Raw genomic sequence first — 21,457 nt, 5'->3', positions numbered from 1 at the left:
AATTTTTTTTTGTTTTTGTTTTTTGAGAAACAAAATTAACAGGTGTTTTATCGTATCAATCATTTCTTCTTTTAAAATCCACTTTTCTTTTTATATATAGTATCTAAGACATTTACTGCTCGAGATTGTTTACTTTGCTGTGCATCTATAATTCTTTTTTTACAACCGCATACAACAGACTGTAATAAATTAAAGTTTAATTTTGATACTCCTAGGAATTTCTTTCTTGTTAAATGTTGTTTAGAAACAAGAGTGTTCGAATAAAATAACAAAATATATAATTTAAATTAAAGTTTAATTTTGATACTCCTAGGAATTTCTTTCTTGTTAAATGTTGTTTAGAAACAAGAGTGTTCGAATAAAATTACAAAATATATAATTTAAATAAACAAATGAAATCTCAAAATTCTCAAATAACATAATAAGATAATCATCTAATAACAGAATCAAATCAAAATTATTAGAAATTATTCCAATATACTTGAATTAGTAATTACAACATTCTTAAAGTTCAAATTAACAAATATTGTTACCTGCTTTTATTTTATTTATTTATTTTTGTTTTATTTGTTTTAAGGGATGTTATTTGTTTCTATGACATGATATTGTAGGGGAGTGGAAAATCAAATGTCTATTCAGACTTTTCCTGTAAATTTAATGAAATAAATAAATTTTAATTATCACTACTTGTGGCTTTTGTGTATAATCTTCATTGTTATAATAAGATCAAATATTAAAGACAAATTTGTAAATTTAGAAATTACTGAAAATATGATATAACAATTATGAAATATTTCATAAGTTAAATATTCTTGTCAGCTTTCATAAAATTTTTTAAAAATTTATTCTATTATGAACCAATGACCAGCCAAAAGAAATTTTAAAACCTTGTTATGAATAAAAAAAATTACCACTAGACTAAATATATTGAACAAAAACGATGCCTAGTGTACATTCATACAAAAATTCAATTCCAAAACTTATAGATAAATATGCTATTATTATTCTTTATAATAAGAGATCAATAATATTAAAATACAGTCGACCCCCCTACAACACTGTTGATAATTCCATTTTATATGAATTCCATGTTGTATGAGTCACTTAGATTTTACAAATACATGTGCCAGGCTGTGAACGGCTCACGTATTTGTAAAATCTAAGTGACTTGTACAACATGGAATTCATATAACATGGAAAAATCAACAGTGTTATAGGGAGGTCGACTGGTAGTAAAACTGTTCAAATGGAAATGCAAGTGAATGATGCCTGATTTTAATATAAGACTATTTGTTTACATAAACACACAATCTGATTCTGTCATGAAGATGATGTTACAAAGTAAAGATTATTTTACTATATTATATAAACAATTTCTAGCAAGAGTTAGTACAGTACCTCTGTTTAAACAAATAATTTTTTAATGTAAAGTTAGAAGAGAACTAAATATCTATCTTCTAATGTGGTTAAAGACAACTGTAGAATAGTAATATATTTTACTGTATTAAAAATTCACCACTTTCAATTACTTCTACAAATTCATACTATGAATCTGATAGCTGATTTTAATAATACAGGTAACCCCTGTATAACATGGCATTTCTTTAGCATGGATTTACTCTAACAAGGTTTGAGAATTGGGAACATCCCTGTATAACACGATGCTTTTATAGCATGGGTTCACTCTAACACGGTTTGGGAATTGGGTAAAACCCTCATACAACATGAAATGTAATAAAGGGTGCATTCTTTTAAACCTCCGCATAACTCTGCATGAGCATTCTAATTGTTTTCATGGCTACTTTAAATGCTCTTTCAACAAATAATCCATTTAATGGTTAAATATTATAATTGGGACCCTTCTTTTGCCTCTAAAAGCTCATTTTAGAATTATAGATTCCTCCATCACGATACTATCAATAGTGCGGGTGCCGCCATCTTTCTTTCACCGTCATTCCTAAATGCCTACAAACAGCAGCACACTCCCGTTGCAGAGTGACCGCTATTAACAAAAACACCCAAAAACTGTTACCAGTTGATGATGCTCATGCTGAGATCATCATATAGGATGAATAATCCTCTGGTAAAATATTTACTTAAATCAGGACTTCTTAAACTTTTTTATTCACGACCGTATTTATGATTATTTTATATTTTTTGGGTCGCGAAAAAAATCACAAAGATATATACAAATTTGCAAAAACAATAATGGTGTACTACCACAGTTCATTCTTGTGTTAGTATGGAACAGAGACAACTGAATACACTGAAAAGCGACAACACTACACTATTTCACACTACAATCAGTGTTGCTGAATCGTTGTCTTGCTGCACCAGAAGTGATACAAAGCACAACTCATGAATCCTATGACACAAAGCATGCCATTTTCAAACTCTCACAAATTATTTTCAATATTTTGCAATAAAATCTTGCGACCCCAAGATTTCGCTAAGCGACCCCAAATGGGGTTGTGACCCATTGTTTAAGAAGCTCTGACTTAAATAATAAATAAGTATTTTACCTATGATAAAAATGAATAATAAATCCTATTTAAATAAGGATTTAACAGCATGTTTTTTAATTTTTGGAACCTAACTCCCTTTTTGCACTAGTTCTTTGTTTCGTATAACACGGATTCGCATAACATGGCAATTTTTTGGAACATAACTCCTGTGTTATATGGGGATTACCTGTACTATATATTGTATAGTTCTCCATTCATCACACCAAAGTTTCAAATCTTACTTCAGGCAAAGATTTTATATTTTTTAGTTTTTGATGATGATCATTGTTTAGAGAGAATTCTTGTAGTCACAAAATCGTATGATGCATACTTTCCATCCATGAAAAAAAATTAAACGTTTGATACCTGCTGAATTTGTTGATCTGGTTGGCCCTGTAACTGTATTGTTTGAGCTTGGGGAATAGCTTGCACCATAATTTGTTGACCTGAAACAAGCTGTGCTTGTGCAGAACCTGGTGGAACTTGAATTACCTAATTCATAAAAATGTTTAATTTATTCAATTAGTAATTTAACAAAAAAAAAAAAACATTACACCTACAAATAAATTTTTCAATAATGAAAAACTAACAATTTCAAATTATTCTTAAAAAGGATCAGTAACCTTATTTCTAATTGATATCATAATCTTCCAATATACTAATATAGTTAATTTATTCAAGAAATCATTGTTATAGATGAGGAATAACTGCTTATAAATTTGAATTATGGTATAATTTGAACATTTTTAACATAAATTATTAAATAATACATATTAATTTGCATATCCATCCCTTCATTCGCAAAATATTTTATTTCTAAGATTTGTGATAATCAAGATAATATAGTAAATAAATTGTTTACATGATGAAATCTTCAACTTTACATTAGTATACTAAGTAAAAGCAGCATTTTAAAATACAGAGCATGGAACAGATTCACAATAAAATTCACATGAATATGTAATGTTTTTTCGCTTTAAATTATTAATTTCAACGAATTAGTTATAAATGTAATATATGAATAGATTTTAGCATCATGATTCATATTGAAGCTTATTGCATTTTGGAGAAAATCATAACTCAATTTTTTAATTGTGCTTTTTTTAAACTAAATCTAACTTATAACTAATTCATTAAGAAATCTGATACTAAATTTTTAATACTTTGAATTTTTACTTTCTTGGCTTTTATACACAACAAAGGAAAGTATGGCAATCGTCAAAAAAATGACCCTCACAAGGTTTACATTTTTGGACCCAAGCCTTGAAACATCAAGAAATGAAAAAAAGTTTGGGAGTTTTTCTGTATTTCATCCACTTTGAAATTTAATAACACCTTTGTCAAAAATTTCTGAAATTTTGCAGGGAGGTTTTTAGTTCATTGCTGCTATTAGATTTTGGTGGTTAAAAGATCAAGGAGTGGGGAGATAGTGGAGGTCATGCATATCTCAATTGGAGTCAGACTTAATGAAGATTTTACTCATTATTATTCATTAGCATTTGCAATTTTTTTTTTATAATAAAACTCATCTCTATTCTCAAAATTAAGCTCTTTGCCAATTTATAATAATTAATAATATAAAATTTTTAAAAATAAAATTTCATAACAGATTTTAATTACACAACTTACAGTTTTACACATACAATTTTACATACAATTTTAATATTTGGACAGAAAAGTTACACAACTTGTTGCTGGATTTTCACATTAATACGTCAATCTCAGGCTCATATGTCAAGAAACTTAAATATTTATCCACTGTTTCAAGGTTATGATAATATTAGGATCCTAATGATATGTCAAGATAGCATTATCATCAATTGACAGCAGCTCACAATAATCATTGCTTTGTTTCCTATAATGAAATGCCACAGAGAATTTATAACAAGATAATCACTTATTGAGAAAATTCTGAAGTTATTTTCAATGGTTTAAGTCTTCAATGTATGGCTTAATTTAATCTTCACTGCAAGAAAGCCCATGTTTTTCATTCCTCTAACCTCTGTTACTGAAAATGAAAATTCATTTCAATTAATGCCATCCTATCTAAAACTCAACACTACTTAATTAATCTATTTCTATTGAAGCCCAGATCAATTAAACAGCATTTTCTTTTTTACAAATGAATTAAAATTCAGTTTGTAGTCATTCTCAAATTTTCATCTGAAGAGAATAAAAACCATAACAACTCTTTCATATAACATGGAAATATATCCCTTTGGTGGCAGTGATATAAAGATTTGATAAACAAAATGCAATTCTATATTTACAAAAAGCACTCTAAATAGTTCAATCTGTAGAAATGTGTTCTGTAAACTCTACATAAGGATTACTATAGCCCTCTACATTCTAGATACGGTTGGCATTCAATTTATTCTTACAGATGTATTTCATCTAGATCTTGACTTTCTTGAGAATAAGGATACTGAAAACAAAAATTGGTTGCCAAATCTTTGGACTTTAAATCCAAGTTGATAGAACATAATAGGAATGTTCTGGACTCTGGAGTGTCCTACAGAGTTTATCGATTTCTCCCAAAACTCTCTACTTTCTAAAATCTTTTTGTGTTACTGAAGAATAGAATATGTACCTTGAGAAAACCAATCAGCATAACTCATCACAAATAGACTTTTGACTGATGTTTCTATTCCTATTAATACTCTGCACTGACAAAAGTCATCCATTTGGAATCCTATGCTTTCATGATTTTATTAATTCATCAAATAAAAACTTACTATTATATTTAATCTTATTATCAAATATAATAATGTAATATTCCTTAATCTTATATCTTAATCTTACTAATAGAATGTGTGTGCTTATCTTAATAATAGAATTGTGTATATAATAAATAGCTGGGAAAAGAATGTAGCATAATCATGATGTACTGTACATGTGCTATGGTCAGTTTCTGGATATAAAACTGCCTACGGCATGTGAAATACAATATCTATTATTGCAGATTAGCAGCAATGGTCATAATTGCACCCAAAGTTGTTTATGAAAGCAATGCCAATCAGGGGTCACCCTAACTTTTTTTTTACAGCAATTGCCAAACCATTCATGAAACATTTTTTATTGCCATAATAGAAAGTAATTTGCCAGATTACATTCTTGCTTACTGTGACTTTTTGTACAAACCTAAAAATAAAAAATAAAAAAAAATGCAGCATTTTTATGATTGAGTTTCTCAAGCAACTTTATTTTTGTTTATTAACAGTAAAATTGTATTGGATCAAGATCGATTCATGTTTTATGCAGTGGTGTGCCGTCACTGGAAGCGGTGGATGCGCCGTTTCCCTTGTACTTTCTAAAAAATAAACACACATTAATTTTAATTATATGAAAATAATCGCACAACATTTTATTATAACCGCATTATGTATCTTATTACAAATTTCTATACTACACGTGAAAAAAAAAAAAGATTGCTATTGTATATTCGAATATTAGTGGTGGAGTGGAAGTGCTGTATTGTCAGCATCCAAAAAGCCAGATTTGCGCATGTGCTTTACAGAGCACCAACCTCACCTGGTTTAGCCGGTGAAAGCCTAGGACCTCGGATGGATGCTACCTGTATACCGCATCCAATTCTATCCAGGACCAGTTCTGGGTTGTTGGCCACCCTCGCCCGATTACGTGAATCATGAGTAAATTTATAACTTAACCCAACCGATAAGAATTTACTGGCATGTTTTTATGATAGTTCTGTATAGTTGACAGGAGTTTTAAAAAAGCCATTTAAAATATTTGATATTTTTATTCCTCTCTCTGATTTTATATTACTCACGGATCTTAATGTTAAACCAGTGATATTATGATTTCGTATATCCCATCTCTAAGGGGATGTAGAAAAAAACGTGTACAATTCTTGTATAATGTTAAAAAAATTAACTGTTACTTTGGTAGCATCATTTACAACTAAATTTAATGAATGAGAGAGATGCACGAGGTACAGAAAAAGCTCTAGAATTTATTTTCCTTAAATTTACGATTTATGTATCCGTTTGTCATAAAAATTTCTTTCCACTTTTTTCCCGCGACTACAAATATTCGAGTACAAAGTAACCGATTTCAACTTATTTCTACCTAAGTAGTAGTTAAATAATTAAGCGATTAGGGAATTGGGGACATAAATAAAACCCTGATGAAAGAGCCAAAATTTTACTTAAACAAAAGCTTAACTGAACCATCTCTAGCCAAGTACAATGGAGACTGATTTCTTCATATTATTAATGTAATAAAGACAGAAATTTTTCCAGTTCAATGAGAGTGACCAAAAAGTTGTAAATTTTGGAAATTTCCTTGGACACCTGGTTCTAAAACGATTAGTTAGAAAACAAATGACTATTAAGTTTAACATATTTAGATTTTTACAGCTATGGTGAGAAACGTTTAAAATCTACAACAGCCCTGTGTCCTTTGAGATATACTAGTGATGAGACAAAAGAGGTATTTGACATTGACAGTATCGGCACCCTGGGGATTTGGCAGTCTGCATGTATGCACGCTCTGCAACCGTCTTCGATTCCATTCATTAGCCACTTGTAGGGAGCTATTTGACTAAGTGCATTGTTTTAAGATTTAAAAAGTAAAGATTATTTTATATTTTTATGTATGTTTCTTTACAAAGCTATATTTAATTATAATCTTCTTTAAAAGTATATTAATATAATTGAAGAATATTTTGTACAAGGTATGTACTATAAATCCACCACACTTTATTTCACCAAGCAAGTTTTTATTACTTTATTTATAATTTTAGCCTTATATCGTGGCTAGTGATTCAGAATGTAATTGTGATATTAAAAATACATTTAGAGAAGTCTACGGTTTTTACTGGCTTATCGAACAAACGATACGAATGTACCATTGACAATCACTGATGTGCAATTAACTGATTGCCCCTGGAAGTCGGCTTCTTACAGAAACACAGATTCCCTACTATCAAATGTCACGGCACGCCACTGGTTTTATGATATTCACCGAATGAATTTCCCCCTGAACTGCTCTCTGGCTATTTGCAATTGCAATCACCAGATGATAAAAGCAATTGCCAGACAAATATAATTTTGCAACAGACATGATCCCTGCCAATGTTGTAAATGTGCTTCAAGAGTTATGATACCATAAGAAATTGTGCCAAGGTATTTTTACTGCTTGCAGCATCATAAATCCTGAAGTGATGAGTTTTGGAACTAAAGTTTTTTCCCACAGAAATCTTTCTGGTATTCCTGGAAATGTCAAAATAAAACATTAGTTGAGTTTTGACTGTTACACATAATATTGTAACATTGAATAGGGCACTTAAAGGGAGATCATAATTAATTTTTAAAAAATAGTGTTATATTTTGATTTGAATATACGTATAATTTGACTAGTTAAATTAAAAAAAACTTTTAGAGTAATTAATACAGTACTGTTAAAAACTTCTTATTCTAATAGATAAAATAATACCTGAGCTTGAGGTGTTCCAGTTACTTGAACAGGTTGAAGATTTTGCATCACAGTTACCTGTTCACCATTCCCTGAAGTGGCAGAAACAGGAACAGTAACAACAGTATCTTGTGGAGAAGCAGCTGTTGTTGTTGTTACTTGGAATTGTTCCATTTGAGTTGGTTTAAATCTAAAAAAACAAAAATTTTAAACAGTGAAAGTTATAAAAAACTATACATTTTTAAATTTTGTAATTGAAAATTTTGTAAACATTTTAATTCTATTCACAACATTAGAAAATCAGACAATTTATAAAGGACTTAATATTTTAGCATGTTGAATAAATGTATAATTACTCTGGTTGATTATTCTCAAGTAATTTTTAGCATTTATCCACTACAAATGTTTAAATCAAATAAACTGAACAATTCCTATCTACTTCCCACTAAATTAAACACATTGTGGTTCCCACTAAATTAAACCTTTTGTGGTTGCCCACAATCAGGATTCAGGATTCAGGATTGTGGTTGCCCAGAATCCTTTCATGATTCTGGGCAACCACAAAAGGTTAGGATCACCTCAACCCACATTTTTTCTTTCTCTTTTATGACAACAATTATGGATACTAGCAAATGCGTTAGTAGCGCTTCGGGTGCAACCAATGTGCGTATCTATGCAGAGAGTTCCATTAAAGACACTAATCTGGAAAGAGAGGTAGAGAGAGGTACTGTCAGTACCAAACTGCTGGAGAGGTGGGTCTTGTAGAAATGCAAGCCCACCAATGACCAGAATCAAGAGCCCGAGTGTTGGGCAAACAGATATAATAAAGGTATCAATCCCCATCAAGGCTGGTAGTTCTGATTTGGATGCTGGTTCCGTGTCTGGGGAAGTGTTTAATACCACCTCCTCTAGCGAGGAGAGCAAGTAGAGGGCCGCACCTGCCAACAGCTGCACCAAGTGAAGGCAAAAGCGTGCAGTGGCGGCCAAAGCTAAGGCGGCAAAACCCAAAGGTGACAAGCCAAAGCTGCGGTGACCATGGCAGAAGGAAAACCCTCTGCCAAAAACAAGGGTGGGTCAAAACAAAAGAAGGGCCCTACCGCAGCAGCAGCTGGAAAGAAAAGTCCAGCAGCTGCTGAAACACCATCATTGGCACCTCTGGTGACACAGGAGGAACTAGAGATGGTTGAGAATATGAGGGCCGCATTAGATGGTGTACATGATGAGCTGACAAAGCTCCTAGCAAAGACTGATAGCTGGTGTCAGAAAGCCACCTGCACAGTGATGTACAGTACAACCTTTATAGTAAGGTTGCCGCTATTCTGAGTGGCCCAGGAGGCCGAGATTACCTCCCTCCAGGCTGAGAATAAGACCTTGAGAGAGGTCGTGGACAGCCGACAACCACCCAAAATGCTTCCAATAGCAGAAAAAGACAAGGCAGCCGATGCGTGTTGCTCCAACCAGCCTCGAAGCAATTCCAACAGGAACCACAGGCTGCTGCCAAGCCGGAAAGGATAGTGACCACAGAGCACACGCTCCTGGTGTCCCTAATAAGGATACGATGAGCAGTGACCAGACATGGTCACTGCTGAAAATGAACATCAACCCAGTCAAGTTGGGGGTCGGGATTAAGAATGTTCGGAGAGTGAGGAATGGAGGCATCCTGGTAGAGGTAACAAAGCACCAGGACGTCAACAAGATTGTAAAGGAATTGATGGAGGGCCCACCGATGTGTGAGAGGCAGTCAGTTGCCAACTGCCCCAAAAGAGCTGGCCAAGGGTCATACTATTCGATGTCAGTCCCGACATTAAAGATGAATATCTTGTGAAGACCTTAAAAGCGCAAAATAGCATCGAGGTGCAGCCTGGGGAACTGCAACTTCATTTTCCACTAAAGGGAAAGGGAGGCCTCCCCAAAGGTCTACCAAGCTCTCCTGCAGAAGGGAAGACTCAATATTGGATGGACATGTTGGATTAGGGAATAATTAGCTGTAATTACGGCTTTAATCACATAGCAAAGAGTTGTGCAGCAGCAACTCAAGTATGTAGCAAGTGCGCCAACGATCGCTCATACAAGGAATGTAAGGTGACAATGCCTAAATGTATTAATTACACTAAGGCAAATAAAAAGTTCGTCCTTGAACTGGGTACCAGCCACTCTTCTGTGAGTGCCAGCTGCCCATGTTACAGGAGCTCAAAAGAGTTAAGGCCTGGACTGACTATGGTCAGATATAAGGGAACTTAGCTTGCATTCGATTCTTCTTACACACTCAGAGTGACGAAGGATGTGGCTGCAGGATACTGCCGTTTAATGCTGAAAAGTGCCGTGCTGCAACTGCCCAACTCAAGGTAGAAGTGGCCGAGCAGGAGATTGACATCATCTTGCTCCAAGAGCCGTACTTAGTATAAGGAATGGTTAGTGGCTTATCACTTCAATGGAGCATATTCACCCATGTAATGACTGTCATGCTGCAGTTGTATTAACACAGAGGAACGTCGATGCGTATGCCATTCACATCTTGCAACTTATGGTGGCCATAGAAATATGGTCACCCACTTGCACATGGGTTGCATTCTCCAGTTATTGTCCACCATCATTCAATATTGGCAGCCTTCTGAGTGAACTCGAAAGAGTTGTCTTGTCCCGTGACAGGGTGGTCTTGGCAGGCGATTTCAACACCAAACTCTCATTCTGGGCCCCATAGACAATCCAGTCGGGGACATGATGAAGGAAGCAGTGGAAAGTTGGGGGATACACGTCCTGAACGATCCGTTTGGGATTGCTACCTTTTCCTCTGCCACAGGCAACAGCTGGATTGACCTCACGATTATGAGTGGGCCTATGCTGAGACTTACCTTGCAGTGGGAAACGATCAATGCAGAAAGTTGTAGTGACTATCATTTCATTGTTTTCAAGGTAATGTGCAGCTCATCTGACTGGCTGAGTAGTTGCTACAAGCCAACTGCCAGAAACTGCAATCAATTTAGCAAATACCTCACTGAAAAGATAGCCAACATACCTACAGAAGTCTCTAAGATTGAGAGTGTCAGGGACCTGGAGGATGTTGTGGCCAACCTCACTGAAGCGGTCAGAGAAGCAGGAGACTGCACACTCGCGCAACGGTGGCCCAATAACCACCAGTCAGTTCCGTGATGGACCCAGGAACTGAGTGTCCTGAGAAAGCACACAAGGGTATTCCAGTGACACTTTCAACGATGCAGGGACGATGACCTTAGGGCAACCAGGAAACTGGAGTTCCAGAGGGCCAATGTCGAGTACAAGTACAAGTTAAACAGTGCCAAGAAGACCTCATGGCTCAGATTCTGTCAGCAAGTAAGTGACGAAAACCCATTTTTGCCTACCCTACAAGTTAGTGGTGGGAAAGTTGAAGTGCAGCACAATCTTGGGATCCATCAAAAGACCTGACAATACCCTAACCTCCATACAGGAGGAGTCAATACAGATACTGTTTCAATCGCACTTTCTGTGTGATGAGTGGTCTGATGACACTGAAGAACAGCCTCTTTGGCGGCTTTGAACAGACACAGAGCTGTCCGTTCTTGAGGCTGAGATGCCTGTACTTGTGACTGATTCTGAGGTAGCCCACACCATCAGCAACCTAACAAAAGGGAAGGCACCTGGGATTGATGGGATTACGGCCAAAATGGTACAAGTTCAGCAGGTACAGCCAGACCTGCTCTGTGTCTTGTATCAGAAGTGTCTGCTCCTGGGTCACTTCCCAGTGCAGTGGAAGCAGGCGTGTTAATACGTAAGAGTAGGTGCCGAAAGAATGAACCAAAGTCCTACAGACCAATCAGTCTATTGCCAGTCCTGAAAAAGGCTTTAGACAGAATCCTGTCAGACAGAGTGTTTTATCACTTAAAGCAGAGAAGGCTTTTTCAAAAACCCACACCAATATGCATTCCAGCCAGATTTGTTGACCTGCCATTCACTACATTGGGAGGTCAACCTAGTTTACCAGAACTGCCACAGGGCCTCCACATATTGCTCGTTTCGATGGATGTTGCGGGGGCATTCGACAATGTCTGGTAGCCATCCATAGTGGGTGAATTGCGGAAGGCAAACCTGCCAACCGCATTTGTATCATTTACCAAGAGTTTCCTGAGTGACTGTATTGTTGAGCACCATACACCTAGTGACAGGTTCATAAGGAGACTGGAGAGGAGTTGTCCTCAGGGATCATGCATAGAGCCTCTCCTTTGGAACGTTCTTGCAGACACAGCCCTAAGGCTCATCCTTCCAGATGATGTCCTGCTGCAGGCCTACATAGATGATCTGTTGCAATAGTAGACACGATACGGAGATTCGCAGCAACAAAGCAATAGAACGGCTCGTTTGCTGGGGAGAGTTGCATAAGCTGTCCTTTAGCCCTGACAATGGCCTGGACAGGAGTATTGGCACACTGACTGATATACCAAATCTGGGGCAACCCCATATGAAGAATGAACAAGTTAAAGTACCACGATGTTATCATCGACCAGACGCTATGCTGGACACCCATCTGAGGAGTGTTCGAGAAAGGACAAACCTCACAATAGTGGCACTATTGAGACTAGCTAGGCAAGACTATGATCTTAGCTGAGAAGTGATTCAAGCCATCTATAAGATGAGCATAGAATGTGTTATCTCTGGTAGTCAGACAAGAGACAGCCTTCTACAGAAAAACAGTAGAAGGTATAGAGGCTAAGCATTGTAATCAGATGTACATGGTCAGACTCAGATGTACTAAGAGTCCATCCTGCCCATAGGATAGGACTAGACTGGGATCGGTGTTGAAATATACACCAATGGCTCTAAAGACAGTAGCTTAGTAGATACTGTCTTTTCTGACAGAGTGCAAGTATACAGTCAGTCAGTCAGACTGAACAAGGAGGCATCCAAATCTGTGACTGATTCTTAGTAACAGTCAGTGGGGTTCTCTCCCCTAGAAAAGGTGGCCCTGCCCAGTGTGTCCAGCTGAAAGTGGTGGCCCTGGAGGAAGAAACTTAGTGGATCCTACATCATCCAGGTCCAGAGCTGGTCATGGTTTACTCTGCATTTATCTCAGGTTCAACTTAAAAGAGTCATAGACCCAGTAGCTGCTGGGTATCAGACCAAACCTATGATTAAAACATAGTTTCTTTGTACTCTGTAGTACAACTTGGCAGAGCAGAGGCAAATTACTTAGTTTGTTATATGAGGCTATGTACTGTACCTCTGTCAAAAATCTGAGAAAATTATTTCTTGCAGTTTTTTATGCTGGTTATGAATATATAGGTTATTTTTGGCACATTTAAGCCATTTTGCAGACATTGTATCAAAAAGTTGTGCTTTTCCCATACAAAATTCCAAAGATGTTGGCACCTCTATAAACAGTAGAAATTCAAACTTGGGTCACTGGTTAGCTCCATGGTACTTTTTATTTTACTATTAAATCACCTGGTTGTGACTACAAGGTAGCTATTATATCATCAAATTTGATTTGTTTTAGCAATTGGAATTTTTATATGTTATTTCACTTTTGTTTTGTTTGGGATATAACTATATGCCAAACAACAAAACACAAGAAAATATTAGTTTTATAATATATACTATATCCTACCGTGTTTCCCCGAAAATAAGACATCCGCAGAAAATAAGACCTAGCACAGATTTTGCTGAATTGCGAAATATAAGACCGCCCCCTGAAAGTAAGACCTAGCGAAGTTTTTTTTTAGTCGTAACGGTCATTGACAGATGGTTGAAAGTACAGCCACTGATTGGTCAGCAGACAATTACGCCACACGGCATGATTTGCATAAGACTATGGCTTGGGAATCACAGATTTGCATAATGTTATCGCTGGTGATCGCTAATTGGTCGGCTGGGAATCACGCCACATCACATTTGCATAGTGCTACGGTTCAGTAAGCACTAATTGGTCATCGAGCTCGATGTGAATGTGTCGCAAGGTGTTCTCTCGAACCTGTTTAGCGTATTGTTCAACAATAAATGTGAATTCGTCTTCATGGAAATATAAGACATCCCCCTGAAAATAAGACCTAGTGCATTTTTTAGAGCAAAAATTAATATAAGACACTGTCTTATTTTCGGGGAAACACGGTAAGAAAGACAACTGTAGATCAGTATGTCTTCACAAAAGCTGTGGGGGGGGCACAAGAATTATAAAAAATATGAGCAGTTATTTATTGTGACATTGTTACAATGCCAGGCTGCAAATTTTTTTAAAAATTATTTAAGTTAAAGTATACACTCTCCACTTCAAATTAGGATCTTACCCCTGTATATTATTCTTTTCCTGTTAGCAATACAGTCATCTAACTCCTTTCAGAGAAAAATTTTTGAATTAAAATAATGTAACTTTCATCAAAAGTTCATACATAATTAATTGGGGCCTCCTGCCCCTAATCTTTCCATATAGGGTCTCAGCTTTCGTCTACCTAATGCTGTTCTTGAGATTAAGGAAGGACAAACAGATGGACAACAGTGGAAATTTATGGTTCAACAAATTTTTCAAATTGCAGAAAAAAAAAGTGTCTCTTTAAAAAGATTGAGGATTAGATTAATGTACAGTACTTTTCTACGAATGATTAATAAAAATATTTTATGTTCAAATATCAAAATTTATTGGAAAATGTTATTTATATCATTAATTACCTACTTGCTTTTAATTGTAAATGTTTTATATTTTATTTATATGTTTTATTAAAATTAATCTTACATTTTCTACTAAAATCTAATTTAAAGAATTATTTTAACATTTATTTTCTGATTTTAGATTTTTTAATCTAACAGTAAAAAAAAAAAAAATTTATAATTTTATTATTATAATTATTATTTATAGATGTTTTGTATTTAAAAAGTAAAAAGTTAAAAATTATACAATAATGTTTTATATTATACATGGTTCATAAATTTTATATCTGTTCTTACATTATTTATATGTACAATATTTCATATGGAGGCAAATTGTTTGTTTTGTTGGGGCTGTTACACATGCTATGTAGCATTACTTCACAAATATTAAAAAAAAATTAACACACACACATTTAACAAGTTAATTTTTCATTCTTTTAGATATACAACTCTCCTATTTAACTTATATTTTTCACATTTAACTTAAGCAAACAGCTTATACAGTATCCTCTACCTTAACCTCATTCACTACAAATATTTATTTTTGTATTTTTCAGTGGAAATTTCTTCCTTTGTATATGACCTAATTCTTTCAAGTGTACTGTACATGTGTATAGTTTTTCTTTTTCCAAATAATTTTTCTGAAAAATGGCATAAATCAACAAATAGAACTTTTATGCCTTGCATCTTACGTATATATGAAGTTGCAAACTCCCAAAGGCTAATAAATTTTCCAAATTGCTTATACTAGTTTTATGGTTACTGGATATTTTAATTTTTTTTTCTTATATAGCTAAGTAGCTTTTGCATGTATTAATTAGAATATTTTAATGGTAAATTTTAATTGCAAATGACTTTTTAAATTTTTTTCCTGAAAAAACAGTGTGCATTCTAAACTTATTTTCTTTTTTAAACAAAATACAGTAAAAAAAACTTTTGGGGCCAAGTACCAAAAGGCACAGGCTGGCTGAATACACTAAATGTTTTCCTAAATATTCTACACTGAAATGAGGATGCATCTTATATTTCATAAAATACAGTACTATTGCACATAAAAAANAAAAAAAAAAAAATTTATAATTTTATTATTATAATTATTATTTATAGATGTTTTGTATTTAAAAAGTAAAAAGTTAAAAATTATACAATAATGTTTTATATTATACATGGTTCATAAATTTTATATCTGTTCTTACATTATTTATATGTACAATATTTCATATGGAGGCAAATTGTTTGTTTTGTTGGGGCTGTTACACATGCTACGTAGCATTACTTCACAAATATTAAAAAAAAATTAACACACACACATTTAACAAGTTAATTTTTCATTCTTTTAGATATACAACTCTCCTATTTAACTTATATTTTTCACATTTAACTTAAGCAAACAGCTTATACAGTATCCTCTACCTTAACCTCATTCACTACAAATATTTATTTTTGTATTTTTCAGTGGAAATTTCTTCCTTTGTATATGACCTAATTCTTTCAAGTGTACTGTACATGTGTATAGTTTTTCTTTTTCCAAATAATTTTTCTGAAAAATGGCATAAATCAACAAATAGAACTTTTATGCCTTGCATCTTACGTATATATGAAGTTGCAAACTCCCAAAGGCTAATAAATTTTCCAAATTGCTTATACTAGTTTTATGGTTACTGGATATTTTAATTTTTTTTTCTTATATAGCTAAGTAGCTTTTGCATGTATTAATTAGAATATTTTAATGGTAAATTTTAATTGCAAATGACTTTTTAAATTTTTTTCCTGAAAAAACAGTGTGCATTCTAAACTTATTTTCTTTTTTAAACAAAATACAGTAAAAAAAACTTTTGGGCCAAGTACCAAAAGGCACAGGCTGGCTGAATACACTAAATGTTTTCCTAAATATTCTACACTGAAATGAGGATGCATCTTATATTTCATAAAATACAGTACTATTGCACATAAAAAAAATCATCTAAACATGTTTTGGTTTTCTTCAACATACTCTATGATATTCTTCCACTCTTCTGATAGCATTGATTTCTTTGACTATATCAATTAATCATCTTGATTTTCTCATTGTTTTAAAAATATAAAATATTCAATATTTCAAATATCAAAAATATAAAATATTTCAATGTTTAAGTAATGAATATATATCATCTTGCTTAAATTTATTGCTACGTTAATACAAAAAAAAAATAAATAATTTTGAAAGTGAGACGACTTAAATGATTCTAAAAAATATATATTTTTTGAACAAGGATTGATTGGATAAAGCAATGAAACATCAGTAATCTACCGAGGAGAGAATTTTTATAGAAAACTTGCTCCTATTTAGATGTCAATGTGAATTTTTTCTAGGTTTTTTTTTCCACATGACCAGTCAGACATGAACCCATAACCCACTGGTACATTTGCTTTTTTTGAACAAGAGTAAACATACATGTACATGAATACTTATACTGTATAAAGATTACATGCAAGGAAAAAAATTTAGTTTTACTGTCTTAGAACAATCTTTCTATTAGTATTAATGTTGATGATCAATTACTTTTGAGTAATAGTTAATTTCTTAGCATTCTTTCTATTATAGGAAAAATATGTTCCCCAGATATATTTTAATAAAATTATCATAAACCAATACCAATTTGATAATAATATTTTTCAAGTATATATAATTCTGTTATTAAAGAACTGATTAAAAATTTGTAGAAAGTGAAAAAATTATTTTTAAGAGAAAGTCTTAAAAGGCATTCAAATAAATTAAATTTTACTATAAGACTTAAAAAATATTGCAACAGTATTTTTATTAGACCATAAACAGATAAATGATAGGGGGGAAAAAGTTTAAATTTTTCTTTAGAACCAGAAACAATAGATGTCCTTCAGTTGGAATAGTTGAGATGATGATTGACAATAATAGATTTTTATATTGTTTAAAGAAATGGGGATTAAAAAACTGAGCAGATTAATAGTTCAGTTGAAATTGTAATGGAAAATACATTCCAATTTATGTAGAATTGATTAATCATTTTACTATTAAGCATATAATTTGATTAATCATTTTACTATTAAGAATATAATTTACTTGGTCTGAATATTTTATTTTTATATATTCTTGCTGATTTGTTGCCTTCATATCTTGATGAATTTAGCTGGAATACTATCATATATATTTAAATATTTTTGGCAATGGTTTCTGTAATATTAAGTTTTTGCTTTTTATATATTTCTCATTTCAATTGTTAATTTTATAGTTTATATATTTTTCTAAACTTCTTTATAACTCAAGTTAAATTAATTAAAAATAATTTCTAACTAATTTAATCTGATTATAATGCAGACTTTATATTTAGAGTACAGAGTACACAATCCAAGATGAATAGATAATTACCATATAAGAATAAAAAAACAGCCATTTCATAAACATTTTTCATTACTATTGATTTTAAATTAATGACAAATTACTTATCATGCTTTTAATTTTGAAATTAGTATACAAAATAATTACCATTACATACAATATAAAAATATTTTTATATCATTATTGAGATTAAAAAATTTAAGTGATAAAACAACTAATTTCTGGGGATGTCATCTATTTAATGATAATTATTTACTCATATTTATTTATATTATAAATAATACTAGTCAGAATGATTTACTAGAAACAGATATACAATAAAATATTCTTTTTAATGACAGATTTTTTTTACTAAATTGAAAAAAAGTGTTATATTATCTACTTCTGGTTACAGAATAAGCAAAATAAGTATTGAGAAATCTGCTTCTTACCTATTATGATAATTTTTATGAACTTATCTTTTATACATGTAAATACATTTTATAATTTTAATACAAAAGCTATTTACAAAACTACATTTTTATTAAAAATATACAAAATATTACTTTAAAAGCTTAATTTGCATCCAGGAAACCGAACATCTATGACAAGTCACAGTAATAACGAAAATTTTTGATACCTTTTGCTAAAACATTGGCATTAATTAAGGGGGAAAAACGAAACAACTCTTGTTAAATTGCTTGTTTAATTAGTCGCACATGGCACGACATTTAAGCTTAATTAAACGGTAATATTTATAATAATTAAAAACCGACCGCGTTTAGATTTCGAGATAAATAAATCTACGTTTAGTCAAATTGAATCTATCGCATTTCTTAAAAAAAGAAGGATAAAAGGGGGAAGCAGTATTGACTGTTTCGCTTCTCGACACACAATCGACATATTGAACAGTTCGATCGGGACGGGTGAGAGAGAGAAAGTTGGCCAACAACTACGTTCTAAATCGCTTCAGACTAAGCTTAACAATTAAGACACGTCCGACTGGATCTTTAATACTAAACAAGATGGTGACCGCTTCCGCCATCTTTATCCGTCAACCTAACCAGAACGAATTCACTTGATAGGTTCGTTGTAGTTATGCAAACGTTACAAATCTCACTTCTTTCGGGGGTTACAAAATCGAAGATAATTTGCCAACTTACATTGGATACAAGCAACAGTGGTCCCTTCTTGATTGGCTATGGAAATCTTGAACCAATGGACAACGAATCGCCACTCATAAAACCAACTGCTTACCCGTTATTGGTGCTGTTCCCTTCATTGAACTACACGTCGGTATATGTAATATTCGATATATAAAAATTGGTATATTTATTGGATTAGTGCGATTATTAATAATTATATGTTAGTTATATGATTAAAATTAATATCGTTCGATTTTATTATTAACTTGTTAAATAATTATTTTATATATTTAGGGTGGAACGGCACTTATAGAAATGGCGTATTTTAACTTTGCCGTGACGTCATGCTGACATTGAAGTTTTTTCCGTGTTTGACCTGTTTAACACAAATCGAAAATTACGTATTTATTTTACGCTTCATAAAGTTTATTTCTTTTTTCTTTATTTATTTAATTTCAAATTTATTTCTTTTGTTTACTTCTCGCATGTGTTCCCTTTTCTTCTCGTCTGTGAACTTATAACACGATTATTATTAATTAGGTAATCATTTATTACGGAAAATTTATAAATAATTCATTACAAAAGCGAAAATTATTTTAAAATGATTAATTATTTATGTAAAACTTAAATTCTCGAAAAATAAATGTTTTTTTTTTTTTTTTCATTTTTCCCTTTCTCCTTAAAAACTTTTATTATTTAATCTATATATATATGTATGTTTGTTAAGTTATCAAACGATAATCTTATAAGACATGTATTTTAATTTCGAAATTATAATTTTATACTTTTATAAAATATTTATTTTTCTATAAATACTTAATACATTTTAAAATATATTAGTATTAATTTAATTTATAATCATTAATTAATTAAAATTAATAAAACTAATCATTTATATATAATTTCACTAATTAAAATTAATAGATTTTAAGAGTTAAAGAAATTTTCTTTATTTTAATACACGAAACAAAAATATGTTTGTTAAAGCAAGAAAACGCAATGACATGAATATTCTTCTAAAGCGCCGCCGGTGAATAGTGGTCGTTATGTAAACTATTCACAATTTAATGCAATAATATTTAATAAAAATATTTTAAGTGGATTTTTTTTAAAGAAACGTGCAGAAAATAATTAACTGAATTTATTTCGAACACATAGAATATGAATTATACTTTCTCTTTATATTTTTATCATATGTAATGTAGTGTACCACTACATTCAAAGTCACCAGATGATTATCATAAAATTATGTGACAATTGCCTAAGCTTGTAATCTAAAATCAGTTGCAAGTTGCCTGGAGAATATAGTAAAAATTTTAGTAATAAAAAACAATTCATAAACTAGATCATGTAACTATTAATAGAGCAATTCGCAATATATTTTTATAATTGTCGCGCCTGAGGTCGAGAACTGCACCCAAGATTGTTCATGTGGATCGTTTGGCGCGGTACTATGGGTGTAACGATGCTCGGGACGAACATGCCTTAAGAGGAGGGCAGTGTCGCGCCGGCTTCGGAGGAGACTAGCACCATTGTGCGGAGAGTGGCGGAACAAAAAAGAATGATTCAAAAAAAAAAAGAACGATTCGAAAGAAAAAGAACGATTCGGAAAAAAGAACGTTGGAGAAGTATTTCTTTTAACGAGAGATATAAAGTTTTTGTTGTTAGTGTATCTAAAAAGTGTCAGTTTCGGTAAACTGTATTTTGAATTTATATCCCGAGCCCACAGCTCGTAACATAATTATAACAAATTTCTGGAATATTTTTGGAATTTCCACTTGTAAGGATTACAGTTATCTTTCTATTTGTCTGATAATGAAGAATTCGAACGTAACTTAATGTATAAAAATTATCGAACACGTTTTTAATTTTTATCATATATTAGCTGCCGAGGAAAGAAATGAATAACTTGCGTGCGATAGCAAAAATTCCGTAATTTTAAGTCTGACATCGCTGAAACTAATGGAACTATTAACGAAAGCGTATGAAATAAAAATTATCCCCCCATACACACATACATATACAGTGTATATATATCAGATTATATAAATAATGCAACATAAATATATACTGCTGAATACATAAATACAATATATTAATGTATTTAGTATATAAGTACAGTAAATCAATCCGAAAATTTATTATTAATTATTATTTTATTTATGTAATATTCTCAATATTTGGCTTATATATTTTACTATTGGAATAAAATGTTTGTAAATTGAATTGTTATTTATTAAGAACTTTATATTTTTAGAATATATTATTCATTAAATTACAACAAAATAATTTTCTCTTAAAATTAAAATTAAAACTGAAATTTAAAAAATTTTTATGGATAGATCTTTTTAGGTAATTATTGAATTTTTTTAATAATCTAGTTTAAAACTATACAATAAATTAAT

At 32.1% G+C, this 21,457-nt stretch overlaps 1 protein-coding gene across 1 annotated transcript in view; it reads right to left on the bottom strand.

Moving 5' to 3' along the window:
* The window catches only part of LOC111642681 (nuclear transcription factor Y subunit alpha-like), a 34,996-nt gene extending 15,783 nt beyond the window's left edge, over positions 1-19,213 (bottom strand). The window contains exons 1-3 of the mRNA XM_023389060.1: positions 19,071-19,213; positions 7,962-8,130; positions 2,862-2,996 (exon numbers count right to left, since the gene is read on the bottom strand). Of these exons, the coding sequence (XP_023244828.1) occupies positions 2,862-2,996; positions 7,962-8,114 (288 nt within the window). The 5' untranslated portion in view covers positions 8,115-8,130; positions 19,071-19,213. The remainder of the gene's footprint in view (positions 1-2,861; positions 2,997-7,961; positions 8,131-19,070) is intronic.
* Positions 19,214-21,457: the final 2,244 nt, after the last annotated feature.

This window comes from Centruroides sculpturatus, unplaced genomic scaffold (assembly GCF_000671375.1).
Source record: "Centruroides sculpturatus isolate CEXI.00-Female unplaced genomic scaffold, Cexi_2.0 scaffold1709, whole genome shotgun sequence".
Taxonomy (NCBI): domain Eukaryota; kingdom Metazoa; phylum Arthropoda; class Arachnida; order Scorpiones; family Buthidae; genus Centruroides; species Centruroides sculpturatus.
Note: the sequence above shows the minus strand (reverse complement) of the source record. Positions and strands in the feature narration are given on the sequence as shown.